The sequence below is a fragment of the Heloderma suspectum genome, chromosome 16 (genome assembly GCF_057233095.1).
Source record: "Heloderma suspectum isolate Gila_16-S chromosome 16, 16-S_ref, whole genome shotgun sequence".
NCBI classification, from domain to species: domain Eukaryota; kingdom Metazoa; phylum Chordata; class Lepidosauria; order Squamata; family Helodermatidae; genus Heloderma; species Heloderma suspectum.
In genome coordinates this window covers 18,597,747-18,617,031 of record NC_139473.1, presented here as the reverse complement: position 1 = coordinate 18,617,031, position 19,285 = coordinate 18,597,747, and the positions used below count along the sequence as shown (strand labels likewise).

The window sequence follows — 19,285 nt, the reverse complement described above, 5'->3', positions numbered from 1 at the left end:
AGTGGGGAGGGAGAAATAGCAAGGCAAAAGAGGTAGAGGGGAGAGAAGGAGCAAGGTTAGAGGCTACAAAGGGAGAGAAGACTGCTGTAACATTTTTCATCGTTTTCTTAAAACATCTTTGTTTAAGGTTGCAGGGCGGGGAGGGCTTCGTGAGTGCCATTGGAGGCCCCTGTGGGCACCATATTGGGGACCCTTTTGGTAGACGTTTATAGAATTGTGAGTTGTGTGAAATGAGTGAATGTGGATTTTTTCCCCTTCTGGTCTCCTCGTAATAGAATTTGGAGATTCTTCACATGTGGTCTTCTTTGAAACCTGTGATTGTAGGGAAAAGATAATTCAAGCTTCTTCTTTTTTTGGTATAAACTCTCACTTCCTTTTCTCAGCTGTTGTACAACTCCAGAGGTAGAGCTCACGTTGCTGGCGTTTTCCCTGGCCAGAGGGAGCATCGCAAAAGTGCTGAATTCGCTGTGCGCCATCGCTGGCCATCTGGAAACTCCCTATAAGGCTGCTTCTCTAATCGCTTCCATGGCCACCGTCAGGCAAAATTTGCTCTACAAATACGGTAATGTATTTATTTATTACATTTCCATTCTGCCCCAAAGCCGAAGTGCTCTGGGCAGTTCACAGCAATTAAAACCATAAAATAAAATATGATAAAATGCAATATAAAAGTGTGAAACTACAATATAAAAATAAAAAAAACAGAACAAAACCTAGCAGCAATGTAAAGATTTAAAGTTCGTGGACCCAACCTGTTTACCTCTTAACAGTTTCACACCCTCTCGAACTCTCTCTTCAAAATTCTGTTCAACGTTTCCTTATGTTGTTGACTGTTGATCTCGTGCTGGTGTTTAGCCTGAGATGGAGTTTACCACCCACTTTGGGCTGCATTCCTAAGCAGCCCAACTCTGAGAAGACCCGGTCCTGGTGCGCCAGGAGCCTCTCCTGGCCTTACACTGCTGTTGGGCCATGCCTCAATCAGGATGACATAGGCCCCCCTGACAGCCACAACGGGGAGTGTGTCTTCTGTACGCCTCATTTCCCGTACCCCACCATAGGATGGGGATTCAGCTCTGGGGCATGTTCGAACGGTATCAGCAAGTGTGTTACACCTGGGTGTGTGATCTTCTCTATACCACAGTTTGGCAGGTGTCAGGCTTCTTAGATCTGTGATCCCTGTAGTTGTTTTTCTTTCCTGAAACCCCAGGGTCCAGCGTTGGATTGCTGGGAGTTGCAGTCCAACATATCTGGAGCACACCAGGTTGGGGAAAGCTGAACTAGAGCTGGATGGAAAAGGATGCTTGTGTGGGGTTAGAGGCAAAATGGCGGTGCATTGTTGTGGTGTATAATGTATCACATAAATTTATATACCACTTTCTAATAAATGCTCAGAGCAGTTAACAGGAATAATAGAAATACAACGTGTAACAATAGAAGTCCCAGGCATGGTCTGAAGGCACATGAGACAGCTACTTTGCTGAAGCTAAGCAGTTTGGGTCTGGTCAGTGCTTGGAGGGGAGACCACCTGGGAACCACATGCAGCCACCTTGAGTTCCAAGATGGAAGAAAGGTGGGATATGAATGGAATAAATAATAATGAAATAATAATAATAGCACACACAAAAAATCTGGCTGATTTGTGACCATACTGGCTGGGTCATCCCTCAGGGAAAATTCGTGTGAAGAGATAGGCCTTGAGCAGATGTCTAAAGATCAAGTCTGAAGTCACCTGCCTAATGTCAGCGCTCTGTGACGGGTGAATCTCAGGATCGTGCGGCACCTTCAGAAGTGGTTCTGGCAGGGGAAGAGAATTGTCTACTGTACTGCATGAGCCATACACTGGAATGACCTGCATATATAAGATAGATCTTGAAGCCTGTCTTCAGCATCGCAAAATTTGGAGAACTGCAAATACCAAGGATTGTGTTCTGATTCGTGTATTTGTTTGGGAAGTGCGAACTAGGTCAGTTTGTATGAAAATGCGAACCAGATGGATTTCCCCTCCATCCCTTCTACTGAAGTACGCTTGAGTTTACCGCAAGAAGCCTTGCAGATGATCCACCACCCCTCCCGGTGGTCGTAAGCGTAGGTGGATACAGGTTTGAACGGCATTTCCAGCACTTAGCAGCCCTCCTCAGATCTCAAGAAGCCAGACATTGACCTAGTTGGATTGATTGATCGATCGATCGATCAAGAAGCCAAGGAACTTTGGCTTCTTGAATATTTTCTGTCATGGTACTTTTCTTGTCTCGGATTGAAACAAACCTGGGTCATAGATTTTGTATTCATGAAAAAAATGCACCTGTGGGATTATTAGTTTCTTTTTTTAATGAAGTGTGTTCATTTCTAGAAAAATGGTAGTTTTTGCCAGACCTCAGGTTGAGGAACTTATGGGGTGCCATTGGTGGACAGTCCCTATCTGTTGTTGACAGACCTGTCTGTCTGCTTCTCCAGGAGCACCCTTGCGACTGACTCTGCAGGCCTGTGATGTCAAAGGGAAGGAAGACAAATCGGGTCCTGAAAATCTCCTTTTGGAGCCGTGGACAGGGGATGGTAAGGGCTCGCTTTGATTCTGTTTATATTTTATTAGAAACATTTGCATCTTGCCTTTCTTACCCAGAACTTTATCCAGAAGGTTCTGGGTAAAATTCTGGGTAAATGGACAAGTCTTGTGTTTTTGTTCAGAGGCTTCCTTACAGAGACTGGGAAGAGATCAGCCAGCATCGTTCTCTTGCAACAAAACAACAGTTTGAAACATTAAAAGCTCAGCAAACAGGAGCTAATCGATAATATCGAACAGAGCAGCAAGGAATGGGGCAGAAAAGCAAATTTAAGTCAGATATCGAGCAGGCTGAAAATGATACAGAGGCATCCCAGGCACAGAAACAGAGAAGGTCTTCACACAAGATCTGTCCAGCTGAGTTTGGGCAGTTCATGCGGCAGGACCTTCCCAGAGGAACTAAGAGCCAAGGAGGCTTTGTCCACAGAATGTCTTACATATTGATCACAGTGGGTTGCCAAGCCCCACCCCTCCTTAAGAGCTGTGATGTAACAGGAAACTCCCCCAGAACTGTTGGAAAGCCATCTAGGCCCACTGTGTTGACGAATACTGTACCTTTCATGACCTGGTACCTTCTAGGTGTGTTGGACTGCAGCTCCTCTAATTCTCAGCCAGCATAGCTTCTTTGGGAATTATGGGAGTTGCAGTCCAGCACATCTGCAGGGCACCAGATGGGGGAAGGCTGACTTACTGAATGGGTAGGACCAGATATCAGCCGCAACAAGGCCATTGTGGCCATGAAATTGTGAACCGTGAAATCCTGAGCCAGTCCTGACGGGGGCCTTGCTATGAATGTTGAAATCAACCCAGGGGTCTCCGACACCACACTCAAGACTACCCCAGCTAGCTTGAGCAGGGAAACTAAGTGATTCTAGTCACAGGTCTTGTTCTGACCAAATGTGCACATCAAGTAATGGTCCCCCGAGGGCTGGTCCAGTCCAAAGCCAAACTTCTTTTGTGCTGAAAGTGCACATTCTGAAAGTTCTGGGTAAATGGATGGGCCTTCTGTTTTTGTTCAAAGGCTTCCTTACAGAGACTGGAAAGCGACAGGCCAGCATCATTCTCTCTTCGGGGACGGAATCAGCCCTTCAAGTTACACAAATCAGAATAAAGGTCTGGATGCTCTTGTTAAACATTCCTAGTAGTCCTGAAACTGAATTATTTTGCCCTAATACTGAGAGGGGTTTTTCACTGCATGCTTGGCGTAGGCAAATGAAAGTGTTGGGTCCAGGCTGAGCCTTGTATTAATAAGAGAAGAAGAAAGAACTGAAAGACATGAACTGTTGACTTGCAGAAGTCATCTGCAGTTTCTTTCAGGGGGATAAAAATCAAGATACAGATTCTTCTAAATTGTTTGCTGAAAGAAGTACTTACGCCCCTAAGTCTCAGTTTAGATGTAATAACCAGCCGTGGTTTTTTACAAGAATGAGCAGCATGTACTCCCTCTTTCACTTACATTAAGAATTACTGGGATGATGTTTATGAACCCTTTGAATGCTCAGGAAAAGTATTTATATACATAGAATAAGTTTATAGTCAGGTGTTTTTGCTTAAAGGGTGCTTTTATGAGCCAGTCTGAGAATGAAAAGAACTGGGGGCCTAGTTGTGAGGGTGGGGTCTTGACGAAGGGGGAGGAAGGGGGGCTGGAACCCAGTAACTCTCCTCTCTCTCTCTGCACTTCTGGGCCCGCTCTGGAGGAATTTGCTTGCTGAAGCTGCTTGGTATCTCTGTCCAGCCTTGGTTTCCTTATGTAGCATTTTGTGCTTATCCTCATAGTTCATGCGTGGTTAAAGCTTTGTTCTCCTCCTAGGTCCGGAGAGGGGCGATTGGAGCACGTTGTGGGTTAGTGTTTGCTTACAACTGTCCTTCAGAGAAATTTCATGCGGAGGAGCATTTCAAAAGGTTCGAGAGCTACGACAAGTGGAAGCTAGAGGATTTCCGGCACTTCTTAAAAATCAGGTACATGCCGAGCAAATGAGTCTCATGAATCCATTGAGCGTACGAAGCTGCCTTTAACTGAGTTAGCTCACTGGTTCTTCTAGCTTAGTTTTTCCTTCTCTGATAGTCAGTAACTCTCCAGGGTCTCTGCCAGACGGGGGCTTTGCAAATCACGTCCTATCTGATCCTTTTCCACTGGAGACGCTCCCCGGGGTTGAACCTGGTACCTTCTGCTTCACTGTTGGGCTAGGACCTCACCCTGAAGATACAGCAGAACCATTTTCCACAGCGTGACAATCCAGAGGACTGGAACTGACAACCCTGGTGGTCCGTTCCAAACAAGAGTGCCACACGTAGCCAACTCTGCCACACGTTGACACACGCTAGCAAATGCTTCTTACCCTATTGCACAATCCATGCCAAGGGGAAAGATGCCTTAGGAAAAGATCTTTGCAGCCTTTTCTCTCAGTTTCAGCCATAATTCCGGTTTACCTCCAGGGGATCCGGTCTGAAAAATGGTATTTAAACATCCCGCAGAGCCACCTCTCCCAAAGGTCAGACTTACCTCTGCTGCCCTGTTCTCCAGTACGACTGCCTTCTGCTTACCCAGCCAGCCTCTCCCTGTTCTCTCGAACTCTCCCTCACAAAAGTCTTCCAGCTCCCGACTTTAGGAAACCCTTGTCCCTTCGACCGCGCCGCGCTTGTAACGTTGAGGTTCTTAGGGCTGTAGCCTTGTCATCCTGCGGTCGGTTGTGCTGTCACAGCCATGAAACAGTCCGAATATGTATGGGATGTTACAGTATTTGTTTTCACTGTTTCGTATTGTTTTTATCCTTGTACGCTGCCTTGAGAGCATTCTACCCTTAAACATGTCCTAAGAATAATTTTAAATAAATAGACTAGCCTACTCCAACCTGGTGCCCTCTAAATGTTTTGGACTACAACTTCCATCATCCTGACCATTGGCCAGGCAGGCTGGGGCCAATTGGATTTGTAGCCCCAAACATCTGGAGGGCGCCAGGTTGGCGAAGCCTGGTCTGTTCAGGCCTTAAGCTGATCAGGGGTCTGGAAACTAAGCCCTATGAGGAGAGATTGAAAGAACTGGGTATGTTTAGCCTTGAGAAGAGAAGACTGAGGGGAGATAGGACAGCGCTCTTCAGGTCCTTGAAAGGTTGTCCCAGAGAGGAAGGACAGGATCTCTTCTCGATCATCCCAGAGTGCAGGACACAGAATCACAGGCTCAAGTGACAGGAAGCCAGATTCCGGCTGAACATCAGGAAAAGCTTCCTGACTGTTAGAGCAATACGACAATGGAACCCATTCCCTAGGGAGGCGGTGGGCTCTCCCACACTCCAGGCATTCAAGACGAGGCTGGGCAGCCACCTGTCAGGGATGCTCTGACTTGGACTCCTGCATTGAGCAGGGGTTGGACTCAATGGCCTTATAGGCCCCTTCCAACCCTACTACTGTTCTATGATCCCATGATTGCGTTTGGACCGTGTGGCTGCAGACGGCAGGTGCAAGCCCCGTGGGATTTTTTCTGTCTGTTTACATTTTCAGGAGCGGCACTCTGCGTGACGACCTGGGAGAGGAGGATCCTGTCGGCTGGTTTGAAATGGAGGAGGAATGGGATGAAGTGGAAGTCAAAATGCAGCAGTGCAGGGTTTCCAGGGTAAATTTGCCGTCCCGCTCATCCAGGCTGGAATGAATAACCCTGTGGTTCACGTTACAATGTTGTGGTTGACCTGGCTAGCCAGACGAAAGCGGTGGTTGCTAGGTCCCTGCCCCTCTCGATCTCCTGTCCTCTTGGCAGCTGCTTGGCATGGCCAGAGAAGCCCACCACCAACCTTTCTGGTGGGAAAGGCAGGCAGAGAGCATGGTGGCTCGGGTGCTGCTGAGTGGGAGCATTTGCCCAGCAGCAGTTCAGGAGCACCACCACCCCTCGATAGCGCATTAAAGGCTGGTGGGGTGCTTGTTCGACCCTGTGTGCTTCCAGGACTCTTGGCCACGCAGCTGCTGAACAGCTCCCTGCCTTGCTCCCAGCTTTGGATCTGGGGCAGTGCGGGGAACAGCAAGCAACCGCCGGGACAATCTCTGGCCATCTCAGTAGGTTCAGAGTTGGGAGGAAGGCTGGGTTCACTGGAGCATCAGGTCCTGTCCACGCACCGCCTTCATTAGGTGCACTCTTTGAAAATGGTGGAGGCATCCCAAAATGTCATGTGTGAATGCAACAAAATGCCTGCTTCGTACAGGTGCTCTAATCGGGGAGCCAGAATGCTCTGGGGCACCAAGAATTGTCTGGGGTTGAATGTACAGGCAGTGGCAAACCCAAGCTTGTTGCTGAGCAGTGCCTGAAAGGGCCATCAGACCAGCATTGGTGAAACTTCTGTTCATTGGGACATGGGAAGACTCCAGACAGTGGACGCCTCACTGCGAACAGTGTCCTAACTGTCTTTGTGTTTTGTGGGTTTCTAAGAGAGATTCTCAGCACTTGCAGTTAAACTGCCATTTCCAATACTTCCAGTACTTGCAGTTAAACTGCCATTTCCAATACTTCCAATACTTTGGAAATTCTCAGCACTTGCAGTTAAGCTGCCACTTCCAATACTTTGGAAATTCTCAGCACTCGCAGTTAAGCTGCCATTTCCAATACTTCCAATACTTTGGAAATTCTCAGCACTTGCAGTCAAGCTGCCATTTCCAATACTTCCAATACTTTGGAAATTCTCAGCACTTGCAGTTAAGCTGCCATTTCCAATACTTCGGAAATTCTCAGCACTTGCAGTTAAGCTGCCATTTCCAATACTTCGGAAATTCTCAGCACTTGCAGTTAAGCTGCCATTTCCAATACTTCGGAAATTCTCAGCACTTGCAGTTAAGCTGCCATTTCCAATACTTCGGAAATTCTCAGCACTTGCAGTCAAGCTGCCATTTCCAATACTTCCAATACTTCGGAAATTCTCAGCACTTGCAGTTAAGCTGCCATTTCCAATACTTCGGAAATTCTCAGCACTTGCAGTCAAGCTGCCATTTCCAGTACTTCCAATACTTCGGAAATTCTCAGCACTTGCAGTTAAGCTGCCATTTCCAATACTTCGGAAATTCTCAGCACTTGCAGTTAAGCTGCCATTTCCAATACTTCGGAAATTCTCAGTACTTGCAGTTAAGCTGCCATTTCCAATACTTCCAATACTTTGGAAATTCTCAGCACTTGCAGTTAAACTGCCATTTCCAGTACTTCCAATACTTTGGAAATTCTCAGCACTTGCAGTTAAGCTGCCATTTCCAATACTTTGGAAATTCTCAGCACTTGCAGTCAAGCTGCCATTTCCAATACTTCCAATACTTGCAGTTAAACTGCCATTTCCAGTACTTCCAATACTTTGGAAATTCTCAGCACTTGCAGTCAAGCTGCCATTTCCAATACTTCCAATACTTGCAGTTAAGCTGCCATTTCCAATACTTCCAATACTTTGGAAATTCTCAGCACTCGCAGTCAAGCTGCCATTTCCAATACTTCCAATACTTTGGGGAAAAAAGCAAATATTGTCATGCCACCTTAGCTTAAACTGTGCTCCGCTTGTGGGTGGTTACTCTTCGTTCAAGACCAAAGACCTGGAATGCACTCAGCACTCCTCTGTGGCTGAGCGTTATGTGGGAAGTTTGGTAGCGGAGGCAAATTTGTCTTACTGGGAGGCTCGTCTGCCATCTCTGATCTTGTCATTGAGGAACCTGTGATGATCCCCTCCGGAATACAGTTTGAAAAATACTGGTCTGCGGCGTGGGCTTGCGTATTTTGGGTGTGGGCCTTCTCCTTATTTTGCCACGTACAGAGTTTTTCTTATTCTCAGTTTGGTCCGAGGAGGCATCTAACAGTGGATTAACGTCCCTTACCACCAAGGAAGGAGAGGATCATATGTGACCCAGAGTTTAGTCTCCAGGAGTGGTGCTGTGAGACCCCTCCCCATTTCATTTTCCTGCCCCACCCAGGACAGATCTCTGCTATTCAGCCCCACTCCTCTCCTGGTTTACTCTCTCTCTTAGTTGCTACTTACCTTCTCCTGAGCAGTGTCTTTTCTTTAAATGTTCAAACTTCTCTGTATTCTTTGTTTAAAAAAAAAAGGAAGGGGGAGGAGAAAATAAAGGCAGTAGTCACAGTGAAGCCTTATTTGTTTCCTTTTACCACACTCTCCGAAGAAAAAGACTTCTAGCTCTGCTTCAGCCAGATTTATTATGTATTGCCACAGCATGTGGGGCCCAACGCCTGCCTAAAACTCTCTCCATCACAGAGAGGTGACCATGTCATCTTCCTTATAGTTCCAGCCACCGTCACCCTCCCTAGACATCAGGTTAGCTTGTGCCTAAGCCATTGTTGGATGCCTCTTCACGCCAAACTGAGAATGGAAAATTGAACACTTACCCTGAAGATTCCTTCTGGTTTCGTGTGATGGAGGCACCCAAACTTCACTGCTGAGTCATAGGAATCGAAGGTATGTTGGCACTCTTTCCTCCACGTTCCAGCTTGTGCTACATTCCTCTCTCTGTTTTTTCTCTACCTTACCGACTCCTGAGGTTATACTCTGTCTCAAGCTCAGCCATGGGGTGAAGCCTGGGAAATTGTCTAGCAGCACCAAGCCTAGCGACAAAAACCTTGGGTCACATGGTCCCTGGCTTCCTGGGTGGCAGGGAGAGTTAACCCGTTGTCGTATGACTCCATCACACCAAACCAGAAGGAACCTTTACGTTACGTGTCCAATATTTCATTCTCCTTTGGGTTTCTTGAGCCACACATAACCCAGATGGAGCAACCCAGTGAGCGATATTCTGCACAGATAAAACAAAGTTTGATTAATGGATTAAATCTGCAAATTTTGCATGTGAGAGCTCTAAAGAAAAAAGTGTATGTTTTTAGATGATAACACACAGGTATCATAGCAGGCATGGAGAGGGTTTGGATGATCGCTGGGGAAAAAGAAGCCATCATGGCTTCTCCCCCCTGCGTGTCGTGGGTTGTAGGGTAGGTATGAAGCCACCCCCACCGTGTCACACGCCAGGTTCGGACAACATGGCAGCGCTCACTGCATCATGGGTAATTATGCAAATCGCAGCTGCATGCACAGTATGCATGGGCGCCAGGAGAAAAGCCATGATGGCTTCTTTTGTGCGGACCTGGCCTTCATGTTAGAGGCATTCCCCCAACAGCAAGAATGCTGTCTCTTTTTATAAAGACCGGTATCAAAACCAATTAAACATATTTTTTAGTCTGACTGATTAACTGACTAGCTACTAGTCCTGGTCGCTGTGTGCTACCTCCAGTATCATAGGCAGTGTCCTACATATACCAGTTGCTGGGGAACATGGGCGGGAGGCTGCTGTTGCACTCCTATCCTGCATATGGATTTCCTGTGGGCTTCTGGTTGGCCACTGTGTGAGCAGAATGCTGGACTAGACAGACCCTTGGTCTGATCCAGCAGGGCTCATCTTACGTTCTGAGGATAAGGTTATCGATATCTACTAGTCCTGATGGCCCTGTGCTCCCTCCAGTATCAGAGGCAGTCTGCCTATGTACACCAGTTGCTGGGGAACATGGGCAGGTGGGTGCTGTTGTGCTCATGTCCTGCTTGTGGGCATCCCGTGCACATCTGATTGGCCACTGTGCAAATGGAATGCTGGACTAGATGGACCCTCGGTCTGATCCTGCAGGGCTCTTCTCATGCTCTTAATTGGGGGCCACCTCTTTTGAAGCTGACTGATCAAACAGATTAATGAACTAAACTTTGCAGCTCTAGTTTTTGTTCACAGGCAGACTTTCTTAAAATATTGGATAGAAGGTGCATCGTCACCACGCTTCCACTTTATTTTTAAAATAATGATTTGGGTGTCACATCCCTTTCCACATGTTTAGTACTTGATGGTGAAGTTCTTGTGCACGAGGCAAGACAAAGCCGAGCGGCTTGGAGTACAAGGCTTAAGTGTCTTTGGGTACCTGCGGCCTGCGTCAACAGAGCCCAACCGAAGCGAGAGCTGTAAGAAATGTGACAAACCAAATGGTGATACTGTTTGTGGGACAACTCTTCTCCTGAAAACTCTCTCCTTCATCCAACAGCTTGCACAGGATCTGGTATGTTTTCCCTCACCTGTTGCTGCCTCTTCTCTCCAAACTCCTGACTGCTTCTTAAAAACACAGTTCATTCACAGTATGCTTTAAAAAGTTACTAGTGAAAATACAGGGCATTTTGAGGAAAGGCATTGTACTATATTGTAAAGTCTCTGGAAAGTATTACTTGGTCCAGGCAGGGCAGGAGGTACTGTCGGTAAGTAGTTTATCCGACTGGTTCTGGTTGGGGTTGCGCTCCCCCTTAAGGATAAGGTCGGCAGTGGAGGGGCTTTTCTGGTTCCAGTGAGATACACAGGCTGCATCCATATCCTGTAATGCAGGGGTGTTGAACCTCTTTCAGTCCAAGAGCCGAATTCCTTTTCGGAGAAGCTCTTGTGGGGACTCATGCCATTGGTGGGCAGGGCTGAGAGTAAAAGGTGCCAAAATTCCAAAAGGCCAGCAGATTTTAGCTTAAAGCTCTTACTGCCAAGAACTGAGACTTAGGAGTGGCATTTCAACCTTTGAGAATGGGGAAGAAATTGGGCAAGAGCCAAGGAACCACCAAATGATCGGCTGGTGGGGGAAAGGGGCCAGGGCCATCTGGGGAATCCCAGAGGGCCAGAGTTGGCTTCCAGGTGAGCTGGATTTGGCCCCTCGGCCTGAGGTTCTCCACCCCTGTGCCAGAGTGTCTGAAACACTACCTTTGGTGATCATGCACAGATGGTAGCAAGCCATGGATACCCCAAGGAAGGGAAGAAATTTCGCAAAAGATGAGAAACGGCCAAACAATAGGCTGGATTGGGGGTGGGGGGAGCCACCTGGTGAGGAGAAGGGGGCATGGCCATCTGGGGAGCCTTGGAGGGCAGGATTTGGCGCTTATATGGTCCAGATTTGGCCTGAGGTTCAACAACCTTGCTGTAGCGTCTTTGCCAGCTACAGTTGGATTTACCAGTTGTTTTCCTTCCCGGTGAAAGATGAACTGGGAATTATCATCCCCTAGTACGGCCGTCACCAAACTGTTGGGCTTCAGATGTGTTGGACTGCAACTCCCATAATCCCGCATAGCTGGCTGGGGGATTATGGGAGCTATAGAACAACACATCTGGAGGCCACCAGTTCAGGGACGGCCATCCTAGCAGCATCTAGACTGTAATGCATCATATCACTGTAATACACTATACTGCAATGCATCATATCAGGCTAACATTGAAAAATATCCAGACACTTCAACTGGTACAGACGTCTGTAGCAGCGACAAACACACAGATACCTGTGACTGAACAAGTTTATTGTGCCATCAACTTTCATGGACTAAAGCCTCAGATGCATGAACTGTTTTCTGAAGTAGTCATCAAAAGCTTATTCCATGCATTTGGTAGTATTTAAGGTGCTACAAGGTTCTTCGTTGTTAAAACCAGCTGATGTTGTTTGCGTAGAATGCTGTTGAAAAGCAAGGAACAAAGGAATTTCTTCCTCTTCTCTTTCCTTTCCCCAGGGAAAAAAAGCACTACTTTGTGTGAAATTCTTTTGCAGTTCCATATTTAGTCTTTTTCTTCCTAGGTTCAGAAGAAAGAAAGTGGTCTACGATACAGGTCCTATCTGGACTTTGCAGGCCTGGATTTAAAGCTTTTCTGGAATTTCTATAGCAAACTTCACCAAAAGTAAGTCTCCATTAGTTATATCACGTTAATTCAAAGTAAGGAAAGCTTAGTTGAATGTTGAGTCATCAGTGTGGTGGCATGTGTTGGTGAGATGGGCTGAGGCGTCAGTCCTGGCTGCTCCCAGGTGGGCAGGTACAACCAAACTAATGGTCCCAGGTCCTGTGAGCTCAGCGCAGTGTCCAGATGCATCCAGTGAGAGGGTTGTAAGCATCCCAGACATGTCACAAGCATGTTACTGTACATGGTGAAATAGAGTTGAAATTAATTGCCATCAGATTCATGCTGCTGTTGAAATCAACAGAAGAAGCCAATATATTGGCACTCTTGCAGACGCCGTTACAAAAGGACCTTTGTCACAGCAGTTTTGTGACTTTTCTCCCCCAGCCCAAGAGAAGAGTGCATTGATGCCCAAACCATGTTACTCCGGCTTCTCCAGAGCTGCTTCTCCGTGCTTGCTTCGGGTAACAAAGAAGCCACAAAGTCTCAGGAAGCTGTTCAGAGCAAAATGCCTGACAGTGCAGAAGCAGCAGAGGAACTGTACAAGCATCTGTGTGAAGGTGATCTTTCTCCTCTCCTCAAAATCCACCTTTTCCACGTGGCCTTTAATCAGATGAAGTGGGCATAGTTCAGTGGCTTTGCACACAGAAAATCCCAGGTTCAAATCCCAGCATCTCAGGTTGAAAAGTTTGTCTGTCTGAACTATTGCCCCCACAAATGATAGTCGTCTTAATTAGGACCACCTTAACAGAGTTTAAAGCACAGGGTGTCCAGTGAAGGGTGGGGTTGCATGCAGAAGCTTAGGAACAAGCAAAGGAAATGGGATTCCAAGTTATTCTTTGTTTCCTTAGGTGAGCATAAATCTTTCTTTGCCTTCCTTTTTTTCAAACGAACAGTTGTTGACAGTGACAGCCAGGCCATGCCACTGAAGACCTTGAAGCAGGAAGTCAATGACACATTGCTCAATGGAGCAGCCATCTTCTTCCCCCACAGGCATACCAGGCGGGAGCAGCTTTTTGCAATGTTGGTATGTTGCAGGCATGGAAATTATAGTCTCAGCCCTCCATTGTTTTTGTTTTCTCCCCGCAGAAATCAGGGGTCTCTAAATTAGAATCTCCAACATAAAATGTGCTAATTTTAGAAATCCGTATGTTTTTTGCTGTATGCTCTTCAGAGACGTGCCTCCTCTGGCCATCCTCTCTATCCACTTACCCCAATATAGCATTAATTTATTAGTTTTGTATTTATGAAGTAATGACACTTATTCTGTCCATCCTCCAAGAAGCTCAGGATGTGAGCACCCCCCCCTTTTCCTCCACCCAACATTCCTGTGAGGTAGGTTGTGCCAGGGATAGGCACCTAGCTACCCTCCAGATGTTTTGGACTAGAAGTCCCATAATCCCTGACCATTGGCCATGCTGGCTGGGGCTAATGGGAGTTCTAGTCCAAAACATCGCCTGGTTGTTGGGCAGGCTGAGCTAGGCCAAGGGGGGCTGGAGTGAGTTCACTCAGTGAACTTCATGACCATTCAGGGTTTGAATGTGGGTCTTCCCAGCTCAGTCCAGCACTAACATTATATGACACCCACAAGTGGGACACGAGTGAGATAGCACCCTCCCACTCATGTTCCGGGAGGGTGCTGTTGCACTCATGTCCTACTTGTGGGCTTCCCTTTGGGGCGTCTGGTTGGCCACTGTGTGAACAGAATGTTGGATGATGATGGTGATTACATTTCTGTACCACCCCATAGCCGAAGCTCTCTGGGCAGTTTACAAAAGTTAAAACATTAAAATACAATATACAAAGTTTAAAAACCATTTACATAAAAACATACGGACAAACAACATATAACTAAAAACAACTTTGAACTAAAAACATTGTTTTAAAAAAAATCCAACAATAAAACACCACTAAAAAAAACACTGCTTAAAAATAGTATACAAATGTCAGCAAAAGGGAAGGCCTGCTGGAATAATAGCGTCTTTAATGCCTGCTGAAAAACCTTCAACGAGGTCAGCAGGATTAGATGGACCCTTTGTGTGATCCAGTGTGTCTTTTCTTTACTCCCTAGATGTCACCATGCCATAGATCAGGGATGGGCAACTTCTGAGGGTCTGGGGGCCAATTTCCATGGCATGAATTCAGCAGCAAGAAAAAAAAACAGTGTTTTCCTTTTTTAACACCCCCCCCCCCCCCCAGTGCACGTACATCTTCTTTTAAATGGAAAATGCTCTTTCCTTGCTGTCACAATTTGGTGGAAATTTGGGGGCATGGTGGCAGTGATTTGGAGGAGGTGGGGGCCACAAAAAAGATGGGGAGCATTGGTTGCCCACCCCTGTCATAGACCTTCCACCCTACATACATATGTGTTCTGTTGCAGAAAACAAGTGAGAATTAAAAAAAACACCCTCCCCTCCTGTTTTCCAGAAAAACATTACAGAGCAGGAACACAAGCCATCTGTCCAACTTACTTTCAAATCCCTTTGTGCATATTTCAGGTAAGCAACCTAATCTGAACATTTTTAGACACAATTGTCTCAGACATCTTTTCTTTTCATAATCTATCATCTTTTTTAGTAGAGCCTGCCAGTAAGTGAAACGGCCCACTGAGGTTGCTGCTTTAGGCAAGAAAAAGGGAAAAATCTGTTTTCAGAACAGGGTCTGACTTTTTAAGGAAGATAATCTGCAACCTAAGGACTGTGTTTGAAAGTTGGGATGCTAGAGTTGATGCCCTGGGAATGGCTGTGTGGGATGATTTATGAGCAAACCGGTGTTAATAAAGTCCGAGTAAAATGTTCTTTCTTTGGCAGTGATCAGGATCCAAGTGGGCTTCTCTTATTACCAGACAAGGGGACCCCTACAGATGTTGATGTGGACCAAGTGCTAGCAGTGATGGAGACTCTCCTGATGGTGACGTTAAGAGAGGTTGTTGTTCCTTAATTAAGCAGTCATGGTTTTTATTGGTATTCTGTTTTTAAGAACAGCGTAATTTTAATCTGGTGTTTTAATCTTTTTATCCTTTTACTGTTTTGTCTCTTGTGTTCACCACTCCGAAATCTGTTCTGGATATGAAGCGGAATATAAATATTGTGAACAAACAAATAAATAAAGGTCCAGACCATAATCTGCTGTCAAGAGCCAAAGGCAACTGTGGTTTAATGAGTTAAGGGCAGGCTGTTCCATCACTGCCCTATTTGCTATACGGGCCTGAAGCAATGAGGCTTGGGGCTGCATACTTTCGGATAGACCCGAGAGGCATGTCAAAAAATACTCCAGAAGAGATGGGCAGAGGGGAGTTCGGCTTCCATGCAATGCACAGGCTGCTCTGCAGCATCAGCAGAGCTGTCCTGTGACTAGAATTATTTATTTACTTACCTCCCTCCCGCCCGCCAGCCTAATAGCTGAAGCAGTTCACAAAAATTAAAACCAAAAAGTACACAGTAAAACAGTATAAAATATAAAAACATTAAAACCACAATATAGCAATACAAGCAGAATAAAACCAGAGTAAAACCTAGCAGCAATGCAGAGATTTAAAATACAGATTTAAAAAAGCAGAGCTAAAAGTCTAGAAAGCTAAAATGCCTGGGAAAGTAAAAAGGTGTTCACCTGGTGCCGGAAGGAATACAGTTTAGGTGCCAGGTGAACCTCACTAGGGAGCTCATTTCACAGCCGGGGTGCCACAGCAGAAAAGGTCCTCCTCCTGGTAGCCACTCGCCTCACTTCCTTTGGCAGGGGCTCACGGAGGAGGGCCGCTAAGGATGATCTTAAGGACCAGGCAGCCACATATGGGAGGAAGCGATCCTTCAGATAACATTCAAAGCCCTAAATGGCTTGGGGCCAGGTTAATACCAGCCCTTTGAATCGGGCCCGGAAATGGACGGGCAGCCAGTGCAGCTGGAAAAGTACTGGTGTAATATGAGCTCGTTGGCCAGTCGAAGTGCATGCAAACAGTTGCTTTGTGCCGGTGGTCCTCTTTCTAAATTTTTAGCTTTAGCTTTCTAAATTTTTAGCTTTGCTGTTTTAAATCTGTATTTTAAACTCCTGCACTGCTGCTAGGTTTTATTGTGGTTGTATTGTTATATTGTGGTTTTAATGTTCTATATATTTTAAATTGTTTTATTGTGTGTTGTTTGCTTTTAATTTTGTGAACCGCCCAGAGAGCTTCGGCTATTGGGCGGTATAGAAATGAAATAAATAAATAAATAAAATTTCTGACCCATGGCTGGCTATTCATCAAAGATCCCCTGGGGATACAATGCAAAGTGGCAGCATTGTCCAGAATAGCTGTGCAGAGATGAGCATCTCCAAGGTAGCATTGAGCTTTGCACACAGCTGCTCTAGGTGGCCTGTTTTACAGTTCACGTGCTCCCTGCGATAGCAGGAAAACGACCGATGCAGTGAGAGAGTGAGTGAGTGAGTGTGTGTGTGTGTGTGTTCCAGTCCTGATAGTGGCATTGGAATCACAGCTTATAATTTTCACCAAGATGGAGAGAGAGGACACTAGTTCTGGTTCAATTTTTGCCTTTTCCAGCCTCAAAACAGATGTTGTAGCACCCCCGGTTTTTGGTTCTCTGCTGCCGTTACTGCTGATGAATGCTAAAAATGCTTCTTATGCACAGTGCTTACAGTGCTTTATATTCTCTTTCAGTGTGACATTTAGAATGATTTGCAGTTCCTGTGGTTTTTATTCAGCTTGGGTTAATGTTTGAATATTCTCTTTGGAATGGCAAGAAAAAAAAGATGTGTGACCTTAAACCCCTTACCCTTCCAGGGCAGTTACCCTAGCTCAGGGATGGGGAACCTGTGATTTTCCAGTTCTGGTTGGGCTCCAGTTCCAATCAGCCTCAGCCAGCCTGGCCAATAGTGAGGGATCATGGGGGTAGAAGTTCATCAACATCTGGAGAACCCCAGGTTCCCCAGGTCCATCCTGGTTGCTTGAGGTCTGCTGCATATCTCGCATATTTGGCATCTTTGAACGTCCTTATTTTTTTCAGTGTGAAATGTTGATGATGGGTGTTTCCCAGCACGATACCGGCCTGGTGCTCTCCTCTTTATTCTGGTCTGTACAGGGCAGTCTCCTCTCTTGGTGCTACTTGCAGCTTAAGGGCAGTGATGCGGCACCCAAGAACTTCGCCGCAGAAATCCTTACAAAATGTAAGTATCCGAGCCAGAAAAGTGACCGGGGTAAGAATTTACTGCAAGCGCCCAAGGCTGCGCCTTCCTAAAACTACGTCGTTTAGTTAGCTGCATTTCGCTCTTCTCTGTCTAGATGTGCAGCAGTTCCTGTCGAGTGTTAGGACAATTTTAGAGTCGCTTCTTTCCCAACACAGTGGGAAAACCATAGTGGAAAAATTAAGCCACTCTGTCTTCGCCATGGTCGCCCGCCAACTGGTGAGTGAGCTGGACTGGATTCTTGTGACAGGTGTGCCTTCCCCTTCCCTTTTCAGTTTCCCATATTTTTCTGTTACTGTAACGGGATGTCTTCTTTGCACCCCAGATGACCTTCCTGCAGGACTTCTACACTTTAGACATTCCACACCGTACCCTCCTGCAGGATGTCAGCACGTTGACAACACTACTGAACGATCTGTCTGCGGAGCCTGGAGACGGTCCAAAGAAGGTAGCCTCAGTAAAGGCACAGACACATAGCTGTGTTGCTGTTTTTCTGGATGGTGGCATTAGAACACAATCCTAGAATCACAGAGTTGGAAGAGGCCATTGAGTCCAACCCCCTGCTCAGTGCAGGAAGACCACACAGTGGTCTTGATACCACAGACGTGGTCCCACGTGCTTCTTTACGAGAGGTAGAGGCTGTGGCCGCATGGGTTCCCAGCCTGGTGCCCTCCAGACCTGTTGGATTGCACGGGCTGCCTGTAAGTTTCTGAGCCGGAGTCATGGTGCAGGTTTCGACCTATAAAGCCTTACACGGCTCGAGACCACAGTACCTCATGGAGTTCTCCTGGCATGAACCTACGCGTATGCTACACTCTTTGTCTGAGGCCCTCCTCCAGGTGCCTCCTCCAAGGAAGGCTGGGAGGGTGGCAACAGGAATTGTCAGGAATGAACCTGAGCGTGGGAAGATGTCTGGCAGCTCAGATTTGGAATCAGACTGGGTGTCAGGAGCGCCCTGGCGGCTTCTTTCAGTAGACTCCAGTAGCCAACTCAAGACACAGACGAAAGGATTCTTTTCAAGGCTTTAATCCTTTTACAACTTAATGACTCTTTCAGATGCTAATCACCAGCGACTAAGCAAGGAACAGCAGAGTGGCCTATGCTCCGGGTAGGCAGTTGGTCCCTGTTTAAAGGAGAATCACTTGAAGACCCTGAACTTACGGGCTAGGGAGAGATCCTCCCTCTTTCCCTTGGGTCCACGGGAGGCGGCCGTTGCTTGCGCGCCAAACGGGCGCTACGCCTCGTTTCCGTGCCCTCCATTGCTCGCTGCTCCCTATGTCTGCGTCGAGCGTCTAGCAAGCCCCGTTCCTTCACTTTCTTACTGCTAGGATCACTATCTCAGGAATGCGGCAGGAGGAATCTCTGCCAGCTGCTGTGCCTGTGAGGGATGAGCTGGCTCCTCTCCCACGGATTGCTGATCCTCCTCAGAATCAGAACTGCTCTGGGGTTCTGTCGGCTCAGTTTCCACCCTGACACTGGGAACAGCCAGAACAGAGGGAGGCACCCTTCTCAGTTAGCCCAAATACAGCAAGACTTTCTTCCCGAGACCCTGACACACAGATGGCCCAGCCTGAATGGCTCCCCATTCCTCCACCATGAGAACCCAGGTTGAGGAGGAGGAGGACAACGAGGGGCATGACTTGAGGGATGCTGGGGTCCTTCACGGAGCAAAGTGGGAAAAGTTAGGGGCGGGGCTCACATGTTCCAGCAGGCTGGCCACTCGTGAAAGCCAACATAGGAGGGAGCCACCCTAAGGGAGGGGCATCCCTGCAAAGCAAGTCTGGCCGAGAAGTTCATGCCCAGGCCACTGGCAACTTCTCTAACTTCCACTTCGTCTCCTCTATTGTTATTCGTAGA

The 19,285-nt window shown here is 46.9% G+C and overlaps 1 protein-coding gene across 9 annotated transcripts in view; it reads left to right on the top strand.

Moving 5' to 3' along the window:
• Positions 1–19,285, top strand: part of ZZEF1 (zinc finger ZZ-type and EF-hand domain containing 1) — a 129,959-nt gene that overhangs the window by 35,347 nt on the left and 75,327 nt on the right. For all 9 annotated transcript variants that reach the window (XR_014786139.1, XM_084822807.1, XM_084822806.1 and 6 more), the window contains 14 exons: positions 384–562; positions 2,455–2,553; positions 3,582–3,673; positions 4,371–4,519; positions 6,059–6,170; positions 10,404–10,619; positions 12,156–12,256; positions 12,641–12,813; positions 13,150–13,280; positions 14,681–14,751; positions 15,064–15,178; positions 17,251–17,410; positions 17,526–17,647; positions 17,754–17,876. Coding sequence is in view for 8 of the 9 variants with exons in the window: in XM_084822807.1 (XP_084678933.1) it covers positions 384–562; positions 2,455–2,553; positions 3,582–3,673; positions 4,371–4,519; positions 6,059–6,170; positions 10,404–10,619; positions 12,156–12,256; positions 12,641–12,813; positions 13,150–13,280; positions 14,681–14,751; positions 15,064–15,178; positions 17,251–17,410; positions 17,526–17,647; positions 17,754–17,876 (1,843 nt within the window). In the remaining variant the exon portion in view is untranslated. The remainder of the gene's footprint in view (positions 1–383; positions 563–2,454; positions 2,554–3,581; positions 3,674–4,370; positions 4,520–6,058; positions 6,171–10,403; positions 10,620–12,155; positions 12,257–12,640; positions 12,814–13,149; positions 13,281–14,680; positions 14,752–15,063; positions 15,179–17,250; positions 17,411–17,525; positions 17,648–17,753; positions 17,877–19,285) is intronic.